General features: G+C 38.4%; 1 protein-coding gene across 1 annotated transcript in view; it reads right to left on the minus strand.

The window, feature by feature from the left end:
• Window positions 1-23163, minus strand: part of ELP4 (elongator acetyltransferase complex subunit 4) — a 244308-nt gene that overhangs the window by 172282 nt on the left and 48863 nt on the right. The window contains exon 4 of the mRNA XM_006060815.3: window positions 16241-16369. Coding sequence (XP_006060877.1) covers window positions 16241-16369 — 129 coding nt within the window. The remainder of the gene's footprint in view (window positions 1-16240; window positions 16370-23163) is intronic.

Genomic DNA, 23163 nt, shown 5'->3' on the forward strand with positions numbered 1-23163 from the left:
GGTTTTTAAATGTAAAGTTATTAGTCTAAAGCAATTTAAACAAGGTCTGTTCTTTGGCCTATAATCTATTCTTTATCCGGATTATGGTTCAAAATGTTTTTACTGCAATCTCTGCTAGAGCTCATCTTTTTATTGTGTAAGTCCAAGCCCCCTTAATGTTTTAGAAAGGCCTTGACTAACTGAACTTTGATCTGATGTCTTCATTGAGAAAAACACCAGGTTGCCCATTTCAGATGCAAATCCCCCTAAGGCCCAATAGAATTTAGTAAAGACAGCAAAAAAGAAGAAACAAGAAGTTTCCAGGATCCTCTTTGAGAATCCTGGGGCACACTGGTGTCCTTAATCCACACTGCTGCATGGATTAAGGTAGGTGATAACCTTTCCTGATTCAAAAGAATAAGCGGAGTGCCTACTAACTGGGTGGAGACTAGGATTTGGTAATAATAAAACACCATGCAATAAAAGCCTGGTCCATGTCAGAAGCCTCTGAAAGGCCTCAATGTACCACATTCCCAGGCCTAGTAGGGAAGCTTGCAAAAGCCTACCTGAATCAAATAAGCATGAATAATCTATTTTAGCGGACTGGCCATGGGGAGAGAGAAAGAAAGAGAGACTTTTCGCTTCTTTTAAGTTAATAAATTTATTAGTGGACTGAAGGCTCTTGAAGTCCTATGCACTCTCAGAAATATGCTAAATTGTCAAGAAGCAAAGTATGCTTTTTAAGTTGCCGTCTACACCAATGTTTCTAATTATATTAATGTCATCGAAATCTGAGATTTGGGATGAATCAAGGCAGAAAATTGATTTCATGCTGTGACAGTCTACACACAGAACACAAATAATTCATCAAAATGTAAAAATTTATTTGGAAAATTTTAAAATTACAATTAAATTATTACTTTTTTTAGAAATTAAGATTAGATATGGCAACTAAAATATCTATAGGGTAGACATTAAACATTTAATCACTGATGAAAAACTTTAATGCTGCAATAAAAATGAAAAATAAATACACTCTTACAAGAAAAACAATTTTGTAAGTTTTTTTTCCTATCCCAAGACACCCCGAGCGTTAACGGATCATCAGATGATTGAAATGTTGTGAAATCTTCTAGAATTGTAAAATAAAGACTTAAAATATTTCCTTTTAAAAAGGTCACTGAATGCTTTAAATCTAATAATAACAATGGTAATCCATGAAAAACTATCAACTTCCTGAAACAATAAATGCACTAAAAAGATTAAAGTATCATCAATAACTATTCCAATCAATAACTCTTTACTCAGTTTGGTATAGTTTTACATAATGAACACTTAATTCACATTCATAAACTACCCTTCAACTTTGTCAGCTGTGGAAGAGAGTAAAACGGAATGGTTCAATAAAAATTTACTATGCTAAAGGTTTCCAAGAGGAGCAACAAAACAATACCCTCCCTCACCATGAATATGTCTGAAAGAAAGCAAAAAGTCAGACAAGAGCTTCACTAGGAAAAAAACAGTCCAAACAAGACATTTTCTTAGTGTTATCATTTCTTGTTTCTCAGTACGGCATAAGAGAAAGCAAGAATCCAAGCGGTTATAAACCCCATTTTGAGCATCAGTTCAATCATTAGAAACCAGAGCGAATAATAACAATTTCACCAGACTATTGTAAGAATCTAATGAAATACTGGAAATGAATATCTTGTAAATTATCAAGCACTACATAAATATTATTAATTATTGTGTTATGATTCACTAGAGAATCGTAAGATCCATCACTATCCTTTGCCATTACACTGCTCTCCTGGAAAAGTGGTATTTGTTGTCATCTAAAACATGTATATATCTATCACTGGACTGCTGTAGCTGAACTACTAAGATGGAAAGCCGAAGTGTAATGAGGATTTAATATAATAGAGATCTAATATGCTGTTATAAATTGCCATTCTAAGCCTTGGTAGTAGAGCTCTACAGTATTAAAAAAAATTAAGTCTCAGAATAGGCTGTAGGCCATCATCCTTGGAAGGGCATGGGCCTCCTGGTGGTTCAGGCAGTACAGAATCAGGAGACTTGGTTTGATCCCTGGGTCAGGAAGATTCCCTGGAGAAGGGAATGACAACCCACTCCAGTATTTATTCTTGCATAAAGAACTCCAGGGAAAGAGCAGCCTGGCAGGCTAGTCTATGGATTTGCAAAGGTGGGCACAACTGAGCAACTAACACTTTTTCACTTTTATCAATCCTTGGGGTGAACAGGAAACAAGGTTTGGTTTAATAATTTGATAGGAAAGAAGGACACGTGTCCACACAGGAGAGAAAATCAAAATTACAGGATGAAGGAAAGTTGGCATCTACAAACTATACACCCCTCCAATGGGAAGAAGCACTACTTTATGCTTTACTGAGCTAGTGTTATTTATTTAAGTGTACATATTCTTATTCTTACCCCACGTCCAAGGAGCTGTGGCTGCGTGGGCACAGGAGGGCCTAGAGGAGCTATCCCACATTGAAGGTCAGGAAGGGCAGCGGTGAGGAGATACCCCTTGTCCAAGGTAAGGAGCAATGGCTGCGCTTTGCTGGAGCAGCCGTGAAGAGATACCCCACGCCCAAGGTAAGAGAAACCCAAGTAAGATGGTAGGTGTTGCAAGAGGGCATCAGAGGGCAGACACACTGAAACCATGCTCTCAGAAAACTAGTCAATCTAATCACACTAGGACCGCAGCCTTGTCTAACTCAATGAAACTAAGCCATGTCCGTGGGGCAACCCAAGACAGGCGGGTCATGGTGGAGAGATTTGACAGAATGTGGTCCACTGGAGAAGGGAATGGCAAACCACTTCAGTATTCTTGCCTTGAGAACCCCATGAACCATATGAAAAGGCAAAATGATAGGATACTGAAAGAGAAACTCTCCAGGTCAGTAGGTGCCCAATATGCTACTGGAGATCAGTGGAGAAATAACTCCAGAAAGAATGAAGGGATGGAGCCAAAGCAAAAAGAATACTCAGCTGTGGATGTGACTGGTGATAGAAGCAAGGTCCAATGCTATAAAGAGCAATATTGCATAGGAACCTGGAATGTCAGGTCCATGAATCAAGGCAAATTGGAAGTGGTCAAACAAGAGATGGCAAGAGTGAATGTCGACATTCTAGGAATCAGTGAACTGAAATGGACTGGAATGGGTGGATTTAACTCAGATGACCATTATATCTACTATTGCGGGCAGGAATCCCTCAGAAGAAATGGAGTGGCCATTATGGTCAACAAGAGTCCGAAATGCAGTACTTGGATGCAATCTCAAAAACGACAGAATGATCTCTGTTCCTTTCCAAGGAAAACCATTCAATATCACAGTAATCCAAGTCTATGCCCCAACCAGTAACGCTGAAGAAGCTGAAGTTGAACGGTTCTATGAAGACCTACAAGACCTTTTAGAACGAACACCCAAAAAAGATGTCCTTTACATTATAGGGGACTGGAATGCAAAAGTAGGAAGTCAAGAAACACCTGGAGTAACAGGCAAATTTGGCCTTGGAATAAGGAATGAAGCAGGGCAAAGACTAATAGAGTTTCGCCAAGAAAATGCACTGGTCATAACAAACACCCTCTTCCAACAACACAAGAGAAGACTCTATACATGGACATCACCAGATGGTCAACACCGAAATCAGACTGATTATATTCTTTGCAGCCAAAGATGGAGAAGCTCTATACAGTCAGCATAAACAAGACCAGGAGCTGACTGTGGCTCAGACCATGAACTTCTTATTGCCCAATTCAGACTTAAATTGAAGAAAGTAGGGAAAACCACTAGACCATTCAGGTATGACCTAAATCAAATCCCTTATGATTATACAGTGGAAGTGAGAAATAGATTTAAGGGCCTAGATCTGATAGAGTCCCTGATGAACTATGGAATGAGGTTCGTGATATTGTACAGTAGACAGGGATCAAGACCATTCCCATGGAAAAGAAATGCAAAAAAGCAAAATGACTGTCTGGGGAGGCCTTACAAATAGCTGTGAAAAGAAGAGAAGAGAAAAGCAAAGGAGAAAAGGAAAGATATAAACATCTGAATGCAGAGTTCCAAAGAATAACAAGAAGAGAAAAGAAAGCCTTCTTCAGCGATCAATGCAAAGAAATAGAGGAAAACAACAGAATGGGAAAGACTACGGATTTCTTCAAGAAAATCAGAGATACCAAAGGAACATTTCATGTAAAGATGAGCTTGATAAATGACGGAAATGGTATGGACCTAACAGAAGCAGAAGATATTAAGAAGAGACGGCAAGAATACACAGAAGAACTGTACAAAAAAGATCTTCACGACCCAGATAATCACGATGGTGTGATCACTCACCTAGAGCCAGACATCCTGGAATGTGAAGTCAAGTGGGCCTTAGAAAGCATCACTATGAACAAAGCTAGTGGAAGTGATGGAATTTCAGTTGAGCTATTCCAAATCCTAAAAGATGATGCTGTGAAAGTGCTGCACTCAAATGCCAGCAAATTTGGAACACTCAGCAGTGGCCACAGGACTGGAAAAGGTCAGTTTTCATTCCAATCCCAAAGAAAGGCAATGCCAAAGAATGCTCAAACTACCGCACAACTGCACTCATCTCACATGCTAGTAAAGTAATGCTCAAAATTCTCCAAGCCAGGCTTCAGCAATATGTGAACCGTGAACTTCCTGATGTTCCAGCTGGTTTTAGAAAAGGCAGAGGAACCAGAGATCAAATTGCCAACATCCGCTGGATCATAGAAAAAGCAAGAGAGTTCAAGAAAAACATCTATTTCTGCTTTATTGACTACGCCAAAGCCTTTGACTATGTGGATCACAATAAACTGTGGAAAATTCTGAAAGAGAAGGGAATACCAGACCACCTGATCTGCCTCTTGAGAAATCTGTATGCAGGTCAGGAAGCAACAGTTAGAACTGGACATGGAAAAACAGACTGGTTCCAAACAGGAAAAGGAGTTCCTCAAGGCTGTATATTGTCACCCTGTTTATGTAACTTATACGCAGAGTACATCATGAGAAACGCTGGACTGGAAGAGACACAAGCTGGAATCAAGATTGCCGGGAGAAATATCAATAACCTCAGATATGCAGATGACACCACCCTTATGGCAGAAAGTGAAGAGGAACTCAAACGCCTCTTGATGAAAGTGAAAGTGGAGAGTGAAAATGTTGGCTTAAAGCTCAACATTCAGAAAATGAAGATCATGGCATCTGGTCCCACCACTTCATGGAAAATAGATGGGGAAACAATGGAAACAGTGTCAGACTTTATTTTGGGGGGCTCCAAAATCACTGCAGATGGTGACTGCAGCCATGAAATTAAAAGACGCTTACTCCTTGGAAGGAAAGTTATGACCAACCTAGATAGCATATTCAAAAGCAGAGACATTACTTTGCCAACAAAGGTTCGTCTAGTCAAGGCTATGGTTTTTCCTGCGGTCATGTATGGATGTGAGAGTTGGATTGTGAAGAAGGCTGAGTGCCGAAGAATTGATGCTTTTGAACTGTGGTGTTGGAGAAGACTCTTGAGAGTCCCTTGGACTGCAAGGAGATCCAACCAGTCAATTCTGAAGGAGATCAGCCCTGGGATTTCTTGGAAGGAATGATGCTAAAGCTGAAACTCCAGTACTTTGGCCACCTCATGTGAAGAGTTGACTCACTGGAAAAGACTCTGATGCTGGGAGGGATTGGGGGCAGGAGGAGAAGGGGACGACAGAGGATGAGATGGCTGGATGGCATTACTGACTCCATGGATGTGAGTCTTAGTGAACTCTGGGAGTTGGTGATGGACAGGGAGGCCTGGTATGCTGGGATTCATGGGGTCGCAAAGAGTCGGATACTACTGAGCGACTGATCTGATCTGATCTGATTCTGATTCTTATTTGCATTCCCTAAATGGGAATAGGACTATATTCTTAGAACTGAGAGATAATTTATATTAAAAGGCATCTCTGAAAATCGACAGAATGCCTTACTGTTACATTATGTTTTGGATTACTTGATTAAACTTTATTCATAGCAGTATTAACTATATTTTTTCTCAAGTAAAATACAGAAAATCGGGGTTTTACTGTTGTTTTTAAACTGATAATGGCAAGATAAGGTCTGGATTTATAAAGCAGATAATGACAAGTGATCATCAAAGTTTATCAGTCTTGGTAAATCATGTACAAAATTTCCGTGATAAGCAAATATACAGGCTAGTGACATTTCAAAGAAAAGCAAAGTCAGAAGATGACTTTAGTTTTCTAAACTCGATAGAACTTGCTTATAAACACTAGTAAACGAAAGCTTGTCCACTAGGTGTAAATTCAAAATAAGCTGCTACTTGGTGTGTATTCATTAATGCAACTTAACTCACTTTAACATTTAATTCACACAGCAAATAATTCATTCACTCATGTATTCAACAAACAACTACTGAGCACCTACTACACACCAGGAAAACAAAACAGTCAAAGTCTTTTTCTCCCACTGACTCACACTCTAGTCAGAGGAGATGGATGATACACTATATGCTAAGTGGTGATAAGTTCTCTGAAGAAAAATATGGTGGTGAAAGGGCATGAGAGAGTGGTTTTATTTTATATAGAGTGACAAAGGAAGGCATTCCCAATAGAGTGATATTTTAGTGGAGTCTTGAAGAAAATGGGAAAGTAAATCATCTGGAGAAAAGCATTGTAAAATCATAAATCTAAAACACTCAAGCTCTAAGCCTTGAAAACTGAGGTTTACGTGCAAATGTGTAACATTGCAGAAGTTTACTCCCATAGCAACAACTTCAAGCACACCATACTCTAAAAGGAAAAAACAGAATAAGCAGTATTACTCATATATAAAAGGGGGTAGGAAGAGTGTCTGCAATTACAATACAGAAAGAAACAACTAAAATTATAAAGAAATAAAGAATTTTCTCCCCAACTGAAACAGATTTCATTACAAGCAGTAAGAAAAATCTTAAAGTTTCAATTACTCGTATCTTCACTGACAATTTCACTTCAAGAATGTCAGTGACCATGAAAAGACCAAAACCAAGATAAGAGTTTTAAAAATAAAGGAAATAGAACATACAAGTATTTTATATAAAGTAAAACTGAAGTGGTATACTACCTTTACACAAAAACCTAAATTCAACTTAGAGTTTATATTCTTAATGTCTTTCAGAACACACCAGCAGAAAAATTACAAATACGGTTACTTTTTACAAAAGTCATCCTTAAGCCCAGTTACTTAAATGAATCTGCCAGATTACAGATTACATAAGTTTTTGCCATTAGGGTTCTCAAGTGTAAATCCTACGTTGTTTGTTTTAATCCTTATAAATCAATTCCCATTTTCCAAGCAGAACAACTACATTTATTCTGGCCTCTTATACCCAGTTCTCATTCACATTCTAAGCTATCTCTGCAACAATTTCTGACTGCTGAGATTTCTTTTACTTTTTTAATACAAATGTATGGTTTTCTACCGCACACATTTACCATAGTTTATTTAACTAGTTGCTTGCTGCTGCTAAGTCACTTCAGTTGTGTCCGACTCTGTGTGACCCCATAGACAGCAGCCCACCAGGCTCCCCCGTCCCTGGGATTCTCCAGGCAAGAACACTGGAGTGGGTTGCCATTTCCTTCTCCAATGCAGAAAAGTGAAAAGTGAAAGTGAAGTCGCTCAGTTGTGTCCGACCCTCAGCGACCCCATGGACTGCAGCCTACCAGGCTCCTCTGTCCATGGGATTTTCCAGGCAAGAGTACTGGAGTGGGGTGCCATTGCCTTCTCCAACTAGTTGCTTACTGATGGACATTTAGACTATTTCTAATTTTTTGCTATAAAAAACATGCCTCATATACAGGTCATGCATACTGAATTTTACACCTGAGTAAGTATATTAATGATGTAAATTTCCAATAAAAAATCAAAGGGTACAAGTTTTTGAAATTTTGAAGGATACTGACAAATTACCCTCCACAGAAGCCATTTACATTTCTACCAGCAAAGAATAAGAGTACTAGTTTCTTCCTGTTTTTGCTAATTAATGTCTTAGCAAACATTTTAGATTATTGACAACCTAGTAAGAGAAAAATGGCAGGTTTTAATTTGTATTAAATTAATTTTAATTTAGCTTTAATTTGCATTTCTTTTATTATAACTGAAATTTGGCAATTGTTCTTATGTTTAAGAGCCACCTAAATTTTTTTCTTTATAATTTTTTCTGTTCTTAAAAGTTGAGACGGTAGACTATTTGTTATTCTATTTTATGAGCTGCAAGTATTCCCTCTCCAATTTGTAGTTTGTTCACAGTCACTTAAATCACACTTAAAAATGATACTATTCAAACACCATTCCCATCTGAATTAGAACTATTAACCACTGCTTAATATATGCCAATTACAACACATTTTATACTTGGTATACAGTTGATGCTTAATCAGTGTTTTCTGACTGAATGAATAAATGGCATTAATACAGGTGCTAGATATACAAGAGAAAATAAAACAAGCTCCCTGCCCTATACAGAATTCTTTCTGGTGGAGAAAAGAATTATACTACCAACTAATTAAAAACAATGTATAAAAGTTCTTTAAAATACATGTGGTATTACAGAAACAAATATAAGAAATTAGATAATTACATATTATTTACCCTTGGAGAAGGATGAGTTGGTGAAAAAGTGAAAAGCATCGCCAGCAGAAATACAAGCAATTCACATAAAGCAGTTGTCACAGCATGGGTGAATATAATGTTTTATGAACACACAGGATACAGACCAAAAAGGTAGGCTTGGATTAGGTGGTATAAATCTTGAATACAATATTGAGAAGTTTATATTTTCATAATGTGGGCTTATAATGGATTTCACCTCATAATTCAAATTCTCATTAACTGGTAGGAACCACCCAGACACTCCACAGAGAATTCTAAGGTTGTGTCTGAGGCTGGCAGGAAGGTAATGTGATTGACAGTGTGCCATGTATTTATTTTTGTTTTCTAAATGTGTGAGCCCATTCCTTTCTATATTATTTATTTATTTGGTTGTGCTGGGTCTTTGTTTGGTGTAAGGGCTTTTTCTAGTTGTGGTGCAATGGCTTCTCAAGGCTGTAGCTTCTCTTGTTGTAGAGCATGGGCTTCAGTAGTTGTGGCTTGCATGGACTCAGTAATCTTTAGGAAATATCATCCCATTTACAATAACATCAAAAACAATAAAATACTTAGAAGTAAATTTAACCAAGGTGGTGAAAGATCTCTATTATAAAAACTATAAGACACTGATGAAAGAAACTGAAGAAGATACAAATAAATGGAAAGGTATTACATGTTCATGGATTGTGGAATTAATATTGTTAAAATGTTAATACTACCAGACGTCATTTACAGCAGTGGTCTCCAACATTTTTGGCACCAATGACCAGTTTTGTGGAAGACAATTTTTCCACGGACTGGGGCAGGTCAGGGAGGGATAATTTTGGGTATTCAAGCATATTACATTTATTGTGCATTTTATTTTTAATCTAATGTTACCCCTGACCTGACAGGCAGTACCAGCAGGCTGTGGCCTGGAGGTTGAGGACCCTTGATTCGTAGATTCAGTACAATCCTTATCAAGATTCTAATGGCAATTTTTATAGAAGTAGAAAAAACACTACTAAAATTTATATGAAACCACAAAAGACTGTCAAAAGCCAAAGATATTTTGAGAAAGAAGAACAGAGCAGGATGCAACACACTTCTTGATTTCAAGCTATATGATAAAGCTATATTAATCAAAACAGTATGATATTGACATAAAAACAAATAGAACACTGGAACACACTTGAAAGCCCAGAAATAAACCTAAGCATACATGGTCAACTAATGTTTGACAAGGTAGCCAAGAAGACTCAAAAAAGAAAAGATGTTCTCTTCAATAAATAGTATGGGGTTAACTGGAAATTGAAATGTAAAAGAATGAAAGTGAACCCCTATATTACTCCACTCACAAAAATTAACTTGAAACACATTCAAGACTTAAATGTAAGACCTGCAATCATGAAACTCCTAAAAGAAAACATAAGAATAAAACTCCTTAACATGGATCTTGGTAATGTATGTGGATTTGATACCTAAAGCATATGCAACAAACTAAAAAATAAATAATTTGACTACATCAAACTAAAAAGTTTCTTTACAGCCAAAGAAACAATCAACAAAGTGAAAAAATAATCTATGGACTGGGAAAAAATTTTTGTAAGCCATGTATCTGATAAGGGGTTAATATCCAAAATGTATTTAAAAACTCATATAATTCAATAGTAAAGAAAAAAAAAATGGAGAAAGGATCTGAATAGACATTTTTCCAAAGATGATACTAAAAAGGCCAACAGGTACATGAGAATATGCTCAACAACACTAGTCATTACAGAAATGCAAGCTAAAAGCACAATGCTAAGTTGCTAAGATAATTACTTCACACCTGTTAGAATAGCCATCATGGGAAAGGTAGAGAGATAACAAATGCTGGCATGGATGTCCTGTGTTGGTGGGATTGTAAATTGGTACAGTGGAACTACCATAGGATCCAGTGATTATACTTCTGGGAATATATTTAAAGGAAATGAAAACACTAACTCAAAAAGGTATCTGCAGCCCCAAGTTCATAGCAGCTTTATTTACAATAGTTAAGAAATGGAAACAACCTAAGTGTCAACTGATGGATAAATGAATAAAGAAGTTGTGATATATATATATTGGAATGTTGTTTAGTCTTTAAAAAATGAGAAAATCCTGTCATTTGCAACAACGAGGATGGAACTTAGTGGCATTATGTTGAGCGAAATAGGTCAGACAGAAAAGGGCAAATGCTGTAAAATCTCACTTACATGTGGAATCTAAAAGCAAATAAAACAGAAACTAACTTATAGAAAAAAGATTAGATGTTGGGTACCAAAGGTAGAGGGCAGTGGGAGGGGGAATTGGAGGAAGGTGGTTGAAAAGTAAATAAATAAATAAGTACTATGGATATTTGTAAAGCCTCCTCAGATAACCATTTTGCCTTCAGTTCAGTTCATTTGCTCAGTCCTGTCTGACTCTTTGCAACCTCATGGACTGCAGCACGTCAAGCTTCCCTATCCATCAGCAACTCCTGGAGCTTACTCAAACTCATGTCCATCGAGATGGTGATGCCATCCAACCATCTCATCCTCTTTCGTCCCCTTCTCCTCCCACCTTCAATCTTTCCCAGAATCAGGGTCTTTTCAATTTAGTCAGTTCTACGCATCAGGTGGCCAAATCATTGGAGCTTCAGTTTCAGCATCAGTCCTTCCAAATGAATATTCAGGACTGATTTCCTTTAGGATGGACTGGTTGGATCTCCTTGCAGTCCAAGGGACTCTCAAGAGTCTTCTCCAACAACACAGTTCAAAAGCATCAATTCTTAGGCACTCAGTTTTCTTCACAATCCAACTCTCACATCCATACATGACTACTGGAAAAAATATAGCTTTGACTAGATGGACCTCTGTTGGCAAAGTAATGTCTCTGCTTTTTAATATGCTGTCAAAGTTGGTTATAACTTTTCTTCCAAGGAGCAAGTGCCTTTTAATTTCATGGCTGCAATCACCATCTGCAGTGATTTTGGAGCCCAAGAAAATAAAGTCTGTCACTGTTTCCATTGTTTCCCCATCTATTTGCCATAAAGTAATGGGACCAGATACCATGATCTTAGTTTTCTGAATGCTGAGTTTTAAGCCAACTTTTTCACTCTCCTCTTTCACTTTCATCAAGAGGCTCTTTAGTTCTTCCTCACTTTCTGCCATAAGTGTGGTGTTATCTGCATATCTGAGGTTATTGATATTTCTCCCGGCAATCTTGATTCGAGCTTGTGCTTCATCCAGTCCAGCATTTCTCATGATGTACTCTGCATGTAAGTTAAATAAGCAAGGTGACAATATACAGCCTTGACATACACCTTTCCCAATTTGGAACCAGTCTGTTGTTCCATGACCAGTTCTAACTGTTGCTTCTTGACCTGCATACATATTTCTCAGGAGACTGGTCAGGTGATCTGGTATTCCCAACTCTTTCAGAATTTTCCAGTTTATTGTGATCCACATAGTCAAAGGCTTTGGCGTAGTCAATAAAACAGAAGTAGATGTTTTTCTGGAATTCTCTTGATTTTTCAATGATCCAATGGATGTTGGCAATTTGATCTCTGGTTTCTTTGCCTTTTCTAAAACCAGCTTGAACATCTGGAAGTTCACGGTTCACGTACTGTTGAACCTGGCTTGGAGAATTTTGAGCGTTACTTGGCTAGAGTGTGAGATGAGTGCAATTGTGCGGTAGTCTGAACATTCTTTGGCATTGCCCTTCTTCGGGATTGGAATAAAAACTGTCCTGTGGCGACTGCTGAGGTTTCCAAATTTGCTGGCATGTTGAGTGCAGCACTTTCACAACATCATCTTTTAGGATTTGAAATAGCTCAACTGGAATTTCATCACCTCCACTAGCTTTGTTCGTAGAGATGCTTCCTAAGGCCCACTTGACTTCACATTCCAGGATGTTTGGTTCTAGGTGAGTGACCACACCATCATGGTTATCTTGGTCATGAAGATCTTTTTTGTATAGTTCTTCTGTGTATTCTTGCCACCTCTTCTTAATATCTTCTGCTTCTGTTAGGTCCGTACCATTTCTGCTCTCTTTTTCTTTGGGATGGTTTTGATCACCTCCTCCTGTATAGTGTTATGGACCTCTGTTAATAGTTCTTCAGGCACACTGTTAACTAGATCTAGTCCCTTGAATCTATTTGTCACCTCTACTGTGAATTCATATGGGATTTGATTTAAGTCATACCTGGCTGGCCTAGTCTTTTTTCCTGGTTTTCTTTAGTTAAGCTGAATTTTGCTGATGATCTAAGCCACAGTCAGTTCCAGGTCTTGTTTTTGCTGACTGTATACAGCTTCTCCATCTTTGGCTACAAAAAAAGTAATCAATTTGATTTCAGTATTGACCATTTGGTGATGTACATGTGTAAAGTTGTCTCTTGTCTTGTTGAAAAAGGGTATTTGCTATGACTAGTGCATTCTCTTGGCAGAATTCAGTTGGCCTTTGCCCTGCTTCATTTTGTTTTCCAAGGCTGAACTTGCCTGTTACTCCAGGACTCCAGGTATATCTTGACTTCCTACTTTTGCATTCCTATCCCCAAAGATGAATAGAACACTGTTTTTAGGTGTTAGTTCTAGGAGGTCTTCTAGGTCTTCATAGAACTGGTCAACTTCAGCTTCTTCAGCACTGGTGGTAGGAGCATAGACTTGGATTACGGTGATGTTGAATGGCTTACCTTGGAAATAAACTAAGATCATTCTGTCATTTTTGAGGTTGCACCCAAGTACTGTATTTCAGACTCTTTTGTTGATTATGAGGGCTACTCTCTCTTCTAAGGGATTCTTGCCCACAGTAGTATATATAATGGTCATCTGAATTAAATTCGCCAATTTCTGTCCATTTTAGTTCGCTGATTCCTAGGATGTCGATGTTTATTCTTACCATCTCCTGCTTGACCACATCCAATTTTCCTTGATTCATTGACCTAACATTCCAGGTTCCCATATAATACTGTTCCTTGCAGCATCAGATTTTACTTTTGTCACCAGACACATCCACAACTGAGCATTGTATATGCTTTGGCTCAGCCACTTCATTCATTCTGGTGCTATTGGTAATTCTCCTCTGTTCTTCCCCAGTAGCATATTGGACACCTTAAGACCTAAGGGACTCATCTCTTGGTGTTATATATTTTTGCCCTTTTATACAGTTCATGAGGTTCTCACGACAAGTATACTAGGGTAGTTTGCCATTCCCTCCTCTAGTAGATCACGTTTTGTCAGAACTCTCTGCTATAACCTGTCCATGTGGGGTGGCCCTGCACTGCATAGCTCATAGCTTCACTGAGTTACACAAGGCTTTACAAATAGCGGAAGAACAAAGAGACACAAAAAGCAAGGGAGACAGGGAAAGGTACATCCAATTAAACAGAGTTTCAAAGAGTAACTTGGAGAGAAAAGAATGCCTTCTTCAATGAACAGTGCTTAATAATAGAAGAAAACAACTAATGGGGAAAGACTAGAGATCTCTTCAGGAAAATTGGAAACATCAATGAAGCATTCTGCCCAAAGATGGGCACAATAAAGGAAAAAATTGTAAAGACCTAGTAGATGCTGAAGAGATCAAGAAGAGATGGAAAGAATACACAGAAGAACTGTATAAAAAAGATCTTAATGAACTGGATTACTATGATGGTATGCTTGGTCACCCAGAGCCAGACATTTTGGAGTGGGAAGTCAAGTGGGTCTCAAGAACACTGTTGCTAATAAATCTAGTGGATGCAATGAAATTCCAGCAGAACTATCCAAATCCCTAAAGAAGGATGCCGTCAAAGTTTTGTATTCATTATGTCATCAAATCTGGAAGACCCAGCAGTGGCCACAGGACTGAAGAGGTCAATCCTCATCCCAACTCCCAAGAACAGTAGTACCAAAGAATGCGATAACCACTGGACAACTGCACCCATCTCCCATTCTAGTAAGGTCATGCTTAAAATCTTGCATGCTAGGCATCAGCATTACGTGAACAAAAAAATTCCAGATGTCCAAGTGGGTTACAGAAAAGAAAAAGGAACTAGAGATCAAATTGCCAACATTCCCTGGATTATACAGAAAGCAAGGGAATTTCAGAAAAACATCTACCTCTGTTTCATCGACTGTGCTAAAGCCTTTGACTGTGTGGATCATGATAAACTGTGGAAAGTTCTTAGAGAGATGGGAATACCAGACCATCTTACCAGTCTCCTGAGAAACATGTATGCAGGTCAAGAAGCAACAGTTAGAAACATGTATGGAAAAACTGATTGGCTCAAGATTGAAAAAGGAGTACGACAGGGCTGTCTGCTGTCACCCCATTTGTTTAACCTATACACTGAGCCTATCATGAGAAATGCCAGGATTGATGAGTTAAAAGCCAGAATCAAGAGAAGCAGGAGAAACATCAACAATCTCAGATATGTGGATGACACCACTCTAATGGCAGAAAGTGAAAAGAAACTAAAGAGTCTCTTGATGAGGGTGAAGGAGGAGAGTGAAAGAGCTGGCTTAAGACTAAATATTAAAAAAACTGAGAACTCAGATAGTGGCATCCAACTCCATTATTGTATGACAAAGAGAAGGGGAAAACGTGGAAATAGTGACAGATATCCTCTTCTCAGTCTCCAAAATCACTGCGGACAGTGACCACATCCATGAAATCAGAAGACGATTACTTTCTTGGCAGGAAAGCAATGACAAACCTAGATAGTGTATGGAAAAGCAGAGACATTTCTCTGCTGACAAAGGTCCATATAGTTTAGGCTAAGGTCTTCCCAGTGGTCACATGGGGTTGTGAGAGCTGGACTGTAAAGAAGGCAGAACACCAAAGAGTTGATGCCTTCGAACTGCGGTGCTGGAGAAGACTCCTCAAAGTCCCTTAGACAGCAAGGAGATCAAACCAGTCAATCTTAAGGGAGATCAACCCTGAATATTCACTGGAAGGACTGATGCTGGAGCTGAAGCTCCAGTATTTTGATCATCTGATGTGAACAGACAACTCATTGGAAAAGTCCCTGAGGCTGGGAAAGACTGAGGGCAGAAGGAGAAGAAATTGTCAGAGGATGAGATGGCTGGATGGCATCACTGATGCAATGAACATGAACTTGGGCAAAGTCCGGGAGATGGTGACGGACAGGGAGGCCTGGTGTGCTGCAGTCCATGTGGTCGCAAGGAGTCGGACATGACTGGGTAACTGAACAATAACTATTACGGATATAATGTACATAATGATGACTGTAGCTAAAACTGTTGAATAATATATAGGAAAGCTAAGAGAGTAAATCCTAGCATTCTCATTACAAGGAGAAATATCTTTTCCTTTTTCTTTTCATTTTATCCATATGGGATGATGGATGTTAACTGAACCTATTGTAGCAATCATTTCACAACTTATGTAAGTCAAACCATCATGCTGTAAACATTAATGTTATAAAGTAACATATGTCAATTATTTCACAATAAAATTTGGGAAAAAAAGTCATCTAGATAAGATACTCTACAAATAAGTAATTATTTAAATAAACAAATAAACATTGTATTGCATTTAAAGAGTAACAAGTATATCACAAGAGATTCTATAAAATGAAAACAAATATATTTGCCAATTTTGGAGAGAGTTTATTGACTTGCCTCCATCTTGGGTAAAAACTGGTAACGCCAAGCTATTTTCATCTTAATGTCAGGTTCCATTTTATGACTGCATACATCTTCATCACATTCTTTTTTATAGCTATCATCAATTAATGGTGCAGGAAGTTTCTAAGAAAACAGAATGACACATTATTAAGCATCTGTGGTAAAAAAAAAAAAAAAGTGACTATTTTCTTAAATCATAATATTAGAACTTTCCAATGTATTAAAAATTGACACTTTAAAATTGACTCAAGCATAATATCATGACAATATCGATATTTCTACAGTAGAGAAAGAATTACACAGTATTAAATGTGAAATTTAACTTTTTACTAATGAACTAGAATTTGAAAAAAAATTCAAATTTTTATACTAGCAAAAATCAAATGCTGTTGCTAGACACTACGATCATCAAGAAAATTTTACACTCTTAAAGTTTAGAATTAGCACTTTTATGTTGTATGTAATTATTGTTAGGTTTGCCACAAGGTAAAAATACAGCATGTGCGTAATCTGTTTACTGGTTTGTAATTCTAGAATTTAAAAAACTCATTCACCAAAAAAATGGGTGAAGTAACAACTAACAATAAAGACATTTATTTTGCCCATATCAAACATTAGTTTTGCACCTGCAAGCCTATGACTAGAACTTTAACAAAGAAAATAGAATTTAAAATCTCTGATTAAATGAAGAGACAAAGAATTCCCATTTTCCTTACTTAGAAGCTGACCTACAAAATGACCTACTGAGCAGCTACAAGAAAACATATAGAAAACATTGTTTTGTGAAGAGTACACACACTTTTTGGAGAAGGAAAACACAATCAGTAATTTTGTTTTTTATCAGCTATAATCATAAAGTGAAGCATTTGGATTAGTAAACATAATCTTGTATGTCTTCATAAATTAGTGTAAGCTGCAATTTATACCTTTCAGGATTAAATTTACTTATACTTGTGAGTCTGAGTGAACTCCGGGAGTTGGTGATGGACAGGGAGGCCTGGCGTGCTGCAATTCATGGGGTCGCAAAGAGTCAGACACGACTGAGGGACTGATCTGATCTGATCTGATGCTTAAAATTGTGTCAACTAAAAATTATAGTAACCATAATATATTTTAGAGTAACCTCCTAAAAGATCTCACAGTGGATTCACTCTATAATATATGCTAGTATTAGACACTGCTGCTGCTGCTGCTAAGTCGCTTCAGTCGTGTCCGACTCTGTGTGACCCCATAGACAGCAGCCCACCAGGCTCCCTCATCCCTGGGATTCTCCAGGCAAGAACACTGGAGTGGGTTGCCATTTCCTTCTCCAATGCATGAAAGGGAAAAGTGAAAGTGAAGTCGCTTAGTCATGTCCGACTCCTAGCAACCCCATGGACTGCAGCCTACCAGGCTCCTCCGCCCATGGGATTTGCTAGGCTAGAGTACTGGAGTGGGTTGCCATTGCCTTCTCCACTAGTTGTATGATTAAAACTCTGAATACATCATACCTAGCAAAGCATTCATTTCTTACAAAACAGAAAGTAACATTTTTTCCAATGGAAACAAATGTATGTGTATAGTTCAACATAGCATAGAGGTTATAAGTTTGAATTTAGCAACCAGATTGTTCAGATTCAAATCCTGACTTTGCAGTAGAGCTGTATCTGTGGTTACCCTGACCACCTGTAGTACCTCTACACATCTCCATTCAAAACTGGAAAAATGCAGATAGTAGTATTTACTTCATTGGTTTGTTGTAAGTAATAAATGAGCTAAAAATATAAATGCAAAGAATGGTACCTGCCACATGTCAAGCATTCAATAAATGTTTGATTGTGAGAATTCAGTCAAATCACTGTCCTAACTTTAACTCACAGCCACACATTTTGTATTGTCAATATTAGGTAGCATTTAGTATAAATATTTGCATTTTTTTCAATCTAAGGAACATTTGTAATAACAGTTATGACAAAGGTCAAAACTCAACAACAAAAACATTAAAAAATTTTTTTCAAAAGAGACAGTGTGTATTTTTAAAATGTATACCACACTGTCTCTCATTAGTTAAAATATATCAATCTGGAATAGAAATGTTCTAATATTAAGGTGTATAGTATTAAAGAACTAGACCTAAAATATTAGAGACCTCTTATTAATATGGCTAAGACATGTAAACAAGATGAGAGTATAAAAATAGGTGACCATTTCCTTATATATCTTATTAAATAGGCATCTACTCCTATGGTGGACATTTCACCATTTCAAAAACTTTTATAAGAGGAAAATTACAATGATTCTAATTTCAGTATTGATAAAATAGATGCTCATTTTCTAAAGAGGAAAATGTTCAAAATAGGTATAGAAAATACACTCTAACTAGTAACATTCATCTAAAGGTTATGTTTTAATATATAAATAATAAATATACATATATTAATATGTACATATATTAAGTACTTTCAATTGAAATAAAATTCACATAAAACAAAATTTATTATTTTAAGTATTTTAAAGTGCAGTTGAGTGAATTTTAGAATATTAAGAGTTGTGCAACCATTACCACTATTTACTTTCAGAACATTTTCAACACTCCCAAAAGAAACAGTACACTCATTCAGCAGTCACTACCCATTCCCCCTTCTCCTAGTCCTAGCAATCGATAATCTATTTTCTGTCCTATGGATTAGTCTAGTCTAGACAGTTAATTTAAATAGAATTATATAACACATGACCTTTTGGATCTGGTTTATTTCACTTAGCGTGGTGTTTTCAAGGTTCATCCATGTGGCTGTATGTATTTCATTTTGTTTTATTACTGAATAATATTCCACTGATTGGATATATGTCACATTTGTTTATCTATTCATCAGTTAGTAGACATCTGGATTGTTTCTACTTTTTGGCTGTTATGACAAAGCAGCTATGAATATTCATGCCTGAGTTTTAATGTGAACATATATATCCACTTCTCTAGGATATATACCTAGGAGAGGGTCATAGAGTAAATCAGTTCAACTTTTTCACGAACTACAAAAATGTTTTCCACAGTGGCTGCACCATTTTATATTCTTACCAACAATGTTTGAGGGTTCTAATTTTTCCACATCCTAACATTTTTTCTTTCTTTATTGAAAAAATAGCTATCTTAGTAGGTGTGACGTAGTATCTCACTGTAGTTTCAAGTTACATCTGATGACTAATGATGTTGACTTTCTTTTCATGTGTTAGTTTTGGACACTTGTATATCTTCTTTGGAAATATGTCTATATATACTTTGCCCACTTTTTAACTGGGTTCTTTATGTTGTTGAGTTATGACAATTATTTCTTTATTCTGGGTTTTAGACCCTTATTGTATATATGATATGTTCTCACATTCTGTGGTTTTGTCTTTTCACTTCTCCCAGTGTGTTTTGATGCAAAAATACTTTTTAATTTTGATGAAGTCCAGTTTATTTTTTTTTCTTTTGTTGCTTGTACTTTTGGTGTTGTATTAAGAAACTATTGCCTAACCCAAAGTCATAAAGATTTATTCCTTTCGTTTTTTCTAAAGTTTTAGATTCAGGATCCATGGACAAGATGGCAGAGTAGAAGGACGTGCACTCATCTTCTCCTGCAAGAACACCAAGATCACAACTAGCGGCTGAACAACCATCAACAGGAGAACGTTGAATCACACCAAAAAAAAGATTCCCTGCATCTAAGAGCAAAGGAGAAGCCCCACAAGATGGTAGGGGGGCGAAATCACTTTTAGAATCAAACCTCAGAACTGCCAGCGATGCTTGGAGGACACAAACAAAACCTTGTGCACACCAGGACTGAGGGAAAGCAGCAGTGATCCCCACAAGGGATTGAGTCAGACCTGCCTTTGAGTGTCTCCTGCAGAGGCATGGGGCAGCAGTGACCTGACTCAGGGGCAGGAGCTCTGGCTGCAGCAGACCTGGGAGGCGGGGCATGCAGCGTGAGTCCTCCTGGAGGAGGTCGCCATTAGCGCCACTATAGAACCGCCAATACACCACCCACAAACTGGAGAACAACTATACCAAAGAAGTTCTCGCAATGCTGCCAAAGTTCTAGGGCCCACAACAGATTTTCTGACTTGGGGATTCAGCAAAAGGGCTGAGAACCCCAGGAAAACAGACTCTTGGAGAGCACAACAAAACCTTGTGTGTACCAGGACCTAGAAGAAAGGAGCTGCTGCTGCTGCTAAGTCACTTCGTCATGTTCGACTCTGTGTGACCCCATAGACAGCAGCCCACCAGGCTCCCTCGTCCCTGGGATTCTCCAGGCAAGAACACTGGAGTGGGTTGCCATTTCCTTCTCCAATGCATGAAAGTGAAAAGTGAAAGGGAAGTCGCTCAGTCGTGTCTGACTCTTAGCGACCCCATGGACTGCAGCCTACCAGCCTCCTCTGTCCATGGGATTTTCCAGGCAAGAGTACTGGAATGGGGTGCCATCGCCTTCTCTGGGAGAAAGGAGCAGTGACCCCATAAGAGACTGAGCCAGACTTGCCTGTGAGTGTCTGGGAGTCTCTGGTGGAGGTGTGTGTCAACAGTGGCCTGCTACGGGGTCAGGAGCACTGATTACAAAGGTCTTGAGAGCCCAGTGTGTTCTTTTGAAGGAGGACCCATTACCACTATTATCCCTACCATAGTTTGGCCTTAGGCCAAACTATAGGGAGGGAACACAGCCCCACCCATCAGCAGAAAATTGGATTAAAGATTTACTGAACACAGCTCCACCCACCCACCAGAGCAAGACCCAGTTTTACCCACAGCCTGTCCTTCCCAAGGAAGGACACAAGCTTCTTGTTCTCATCCATCAGCGAGCAGACAGAATGAAAACCACAACCAGAGAAAACTAACCAGACTGATTACACGGATCACAGCCTTGTCTAACTCAATGAAACTATGAGCTATGCCATGTGGGGACACCCAAGATGGAGGGGTCGTGGTGGAGAGTTCTGACAAAACAAGGTTTAATGGAGAAGGGAATGGCAAACCACTTCATTATTCTTGCCTTGAGAACCCCATGAACAGTATGAAATGGCAAAAAGATATGACACTGAAAGATGAATTCCCAGGTCAGTAGGTGCTCAATATGCTACTGGAGAAGAGTAGAGAAATAACTACAGAAAGAATGAAGAGACAGAACCAAAGTGAAAACAACCCACAGTTGTGGACATGACTGGTGATGCAAGTAAAACATGATGCTGTAAAGGAACCTAGATTGTTAGGTCTATGAATCAAGGTAAATTGGAAGTGGTCAAACTTCCAATGGAAGTTTGGCAAAAGTGGAGATGGCAAGAGTGAACATCGACATTTTAGGAATCAGTGAACTAAAATGGACTGGAATGGGTGAATTTAATTCAGATGACCATTACATCTACTACGGTGGGCAAAAATCCCTTAGAAGAAATGGAGTAGCCCTAACAGTCAACAAAAGGGTCTAAAATGCAGTACTTGGGTACAGTCTCAAAAATGACAAAATGATCTTCATTTGTTTCCAAGGCAAATTATTCAATATCACAGTAATCCAAGTCTAAGTCCCAACCACTAATTCTGAGGAAGCTGCAGTTGAACGGTTCCATGAGGGCCTATAAGACCTTCTAGAACTAACACCAAAAATAGATATCCTTTTCATCCCAGAGGACGGGAATCCAAATGTAGGAAGTCAAGAGATATCTGGAGTAACAGGCAAGTTTGGCCTTGGAGTATAAAATGAAGTAGGTCAAAGGCTAACAGAATTTTGCCAAGAAATGCACTAGTCATAGCAAACACCCTCTTCCAAAAATACAACAGACAACTCTACACATGGACATCACCAGATGGTCAATACTAAAATCAGATTGATTATATTATTTGGAGCTGAAGATGAAGCTCTATATTGTCAGCAAAAACAAGACCGGGCGCTGACTGTGGCTCAGATCATGAAGCCAATTTGGCTCCTTATTGCCAAATTCAGACTTAAATTGAAGAAAGTGGGGAAAACCACTAGACCCTTCAGTTCAGTTCAGTTCAGTCGCTCAGTCGTGTCCAACTCTTTGCGACCCCATGAATCGCAGCACACCAGGCCTCCCTGTCCATCACCAGCTCCTGGAGTTCACCCAGACTCATGTCCATCGAGTCAGTGATGCCATCCAGCCATCTCATCCTCTGTTGTCCCCTTCTCCTCCTGCCCCCGATCCCTCCCAGCATCAGAGTCTTTTCCAATGAGTCAACTCTTCGCATGAGGTGGCCAAAGTACTGGAGTTTCAGCTTTAGCATCATTCCTTCTAAAGAAATCCCAGGGCTGATCTCCTTCAGAATGGACTGGTTGGATCTCCTTGCAGTCAAAGGGACTCTCAAGAGTCTTCTCCATGACCTAAATCAAATCCCTTACGATTATACAGTGGAAGATATATATAGATTCAAGGGATTAGATCTGATAGAGTGCCTGAAGAACTATGGACAGAGGTTCATAACATTGTACAGGAGGCAGTGATCAAAACCATCCCCAAGGAAAGTAAAAGCAAAAGGTAAAACGGTTGTCTGAGGAGGCCTTACAAATAGCTGAGAAAAGGAGAGAAGCGAAAGGCAAAGGAGAAAAGGAAAGATATATCCATCTGAATGCAGAGTTCCAAAGGATAACAAGGAGAGATATGAAAGCCTTCCTCAGTGATGAATGCAAAGAAATAGAGGAAAATAATAGGATGGGAAAGACTGGAGATCTCTTCAAAAAAATCAGAGATTCCAAGGGATCGTTTCACGCAGACAGGCAAAACAAAGGACAGAAACTGTATGGACCTAAAAGAAGAAGATACTAAGGTGGGAAAAATACACAGAAGAACTATACAAAAAAGATCTTCATAACCCAGATAACCACGATGGCGTGATCGTTCACCTAGGGCCAGACATCCTGGAGTTCAAAGTCAAGTTGGCCTTAGGAAGCATCAGT

Source organism: Bubalus bubalis, chromosome 16 (genome assembly GCF_019923935.1).
Source record: "Bubalus bubalis isolate 160015118507 breed Murrah chromosome 16, NDDB_SH_1, whole genome shotgun sequence".
NCBI classification, from domain to species: Eukaryota; Metazoa; Chordata; class Mammalia; order Artiodactyla; family Bovidae; genus Bubalus; species Bubalus bubalis.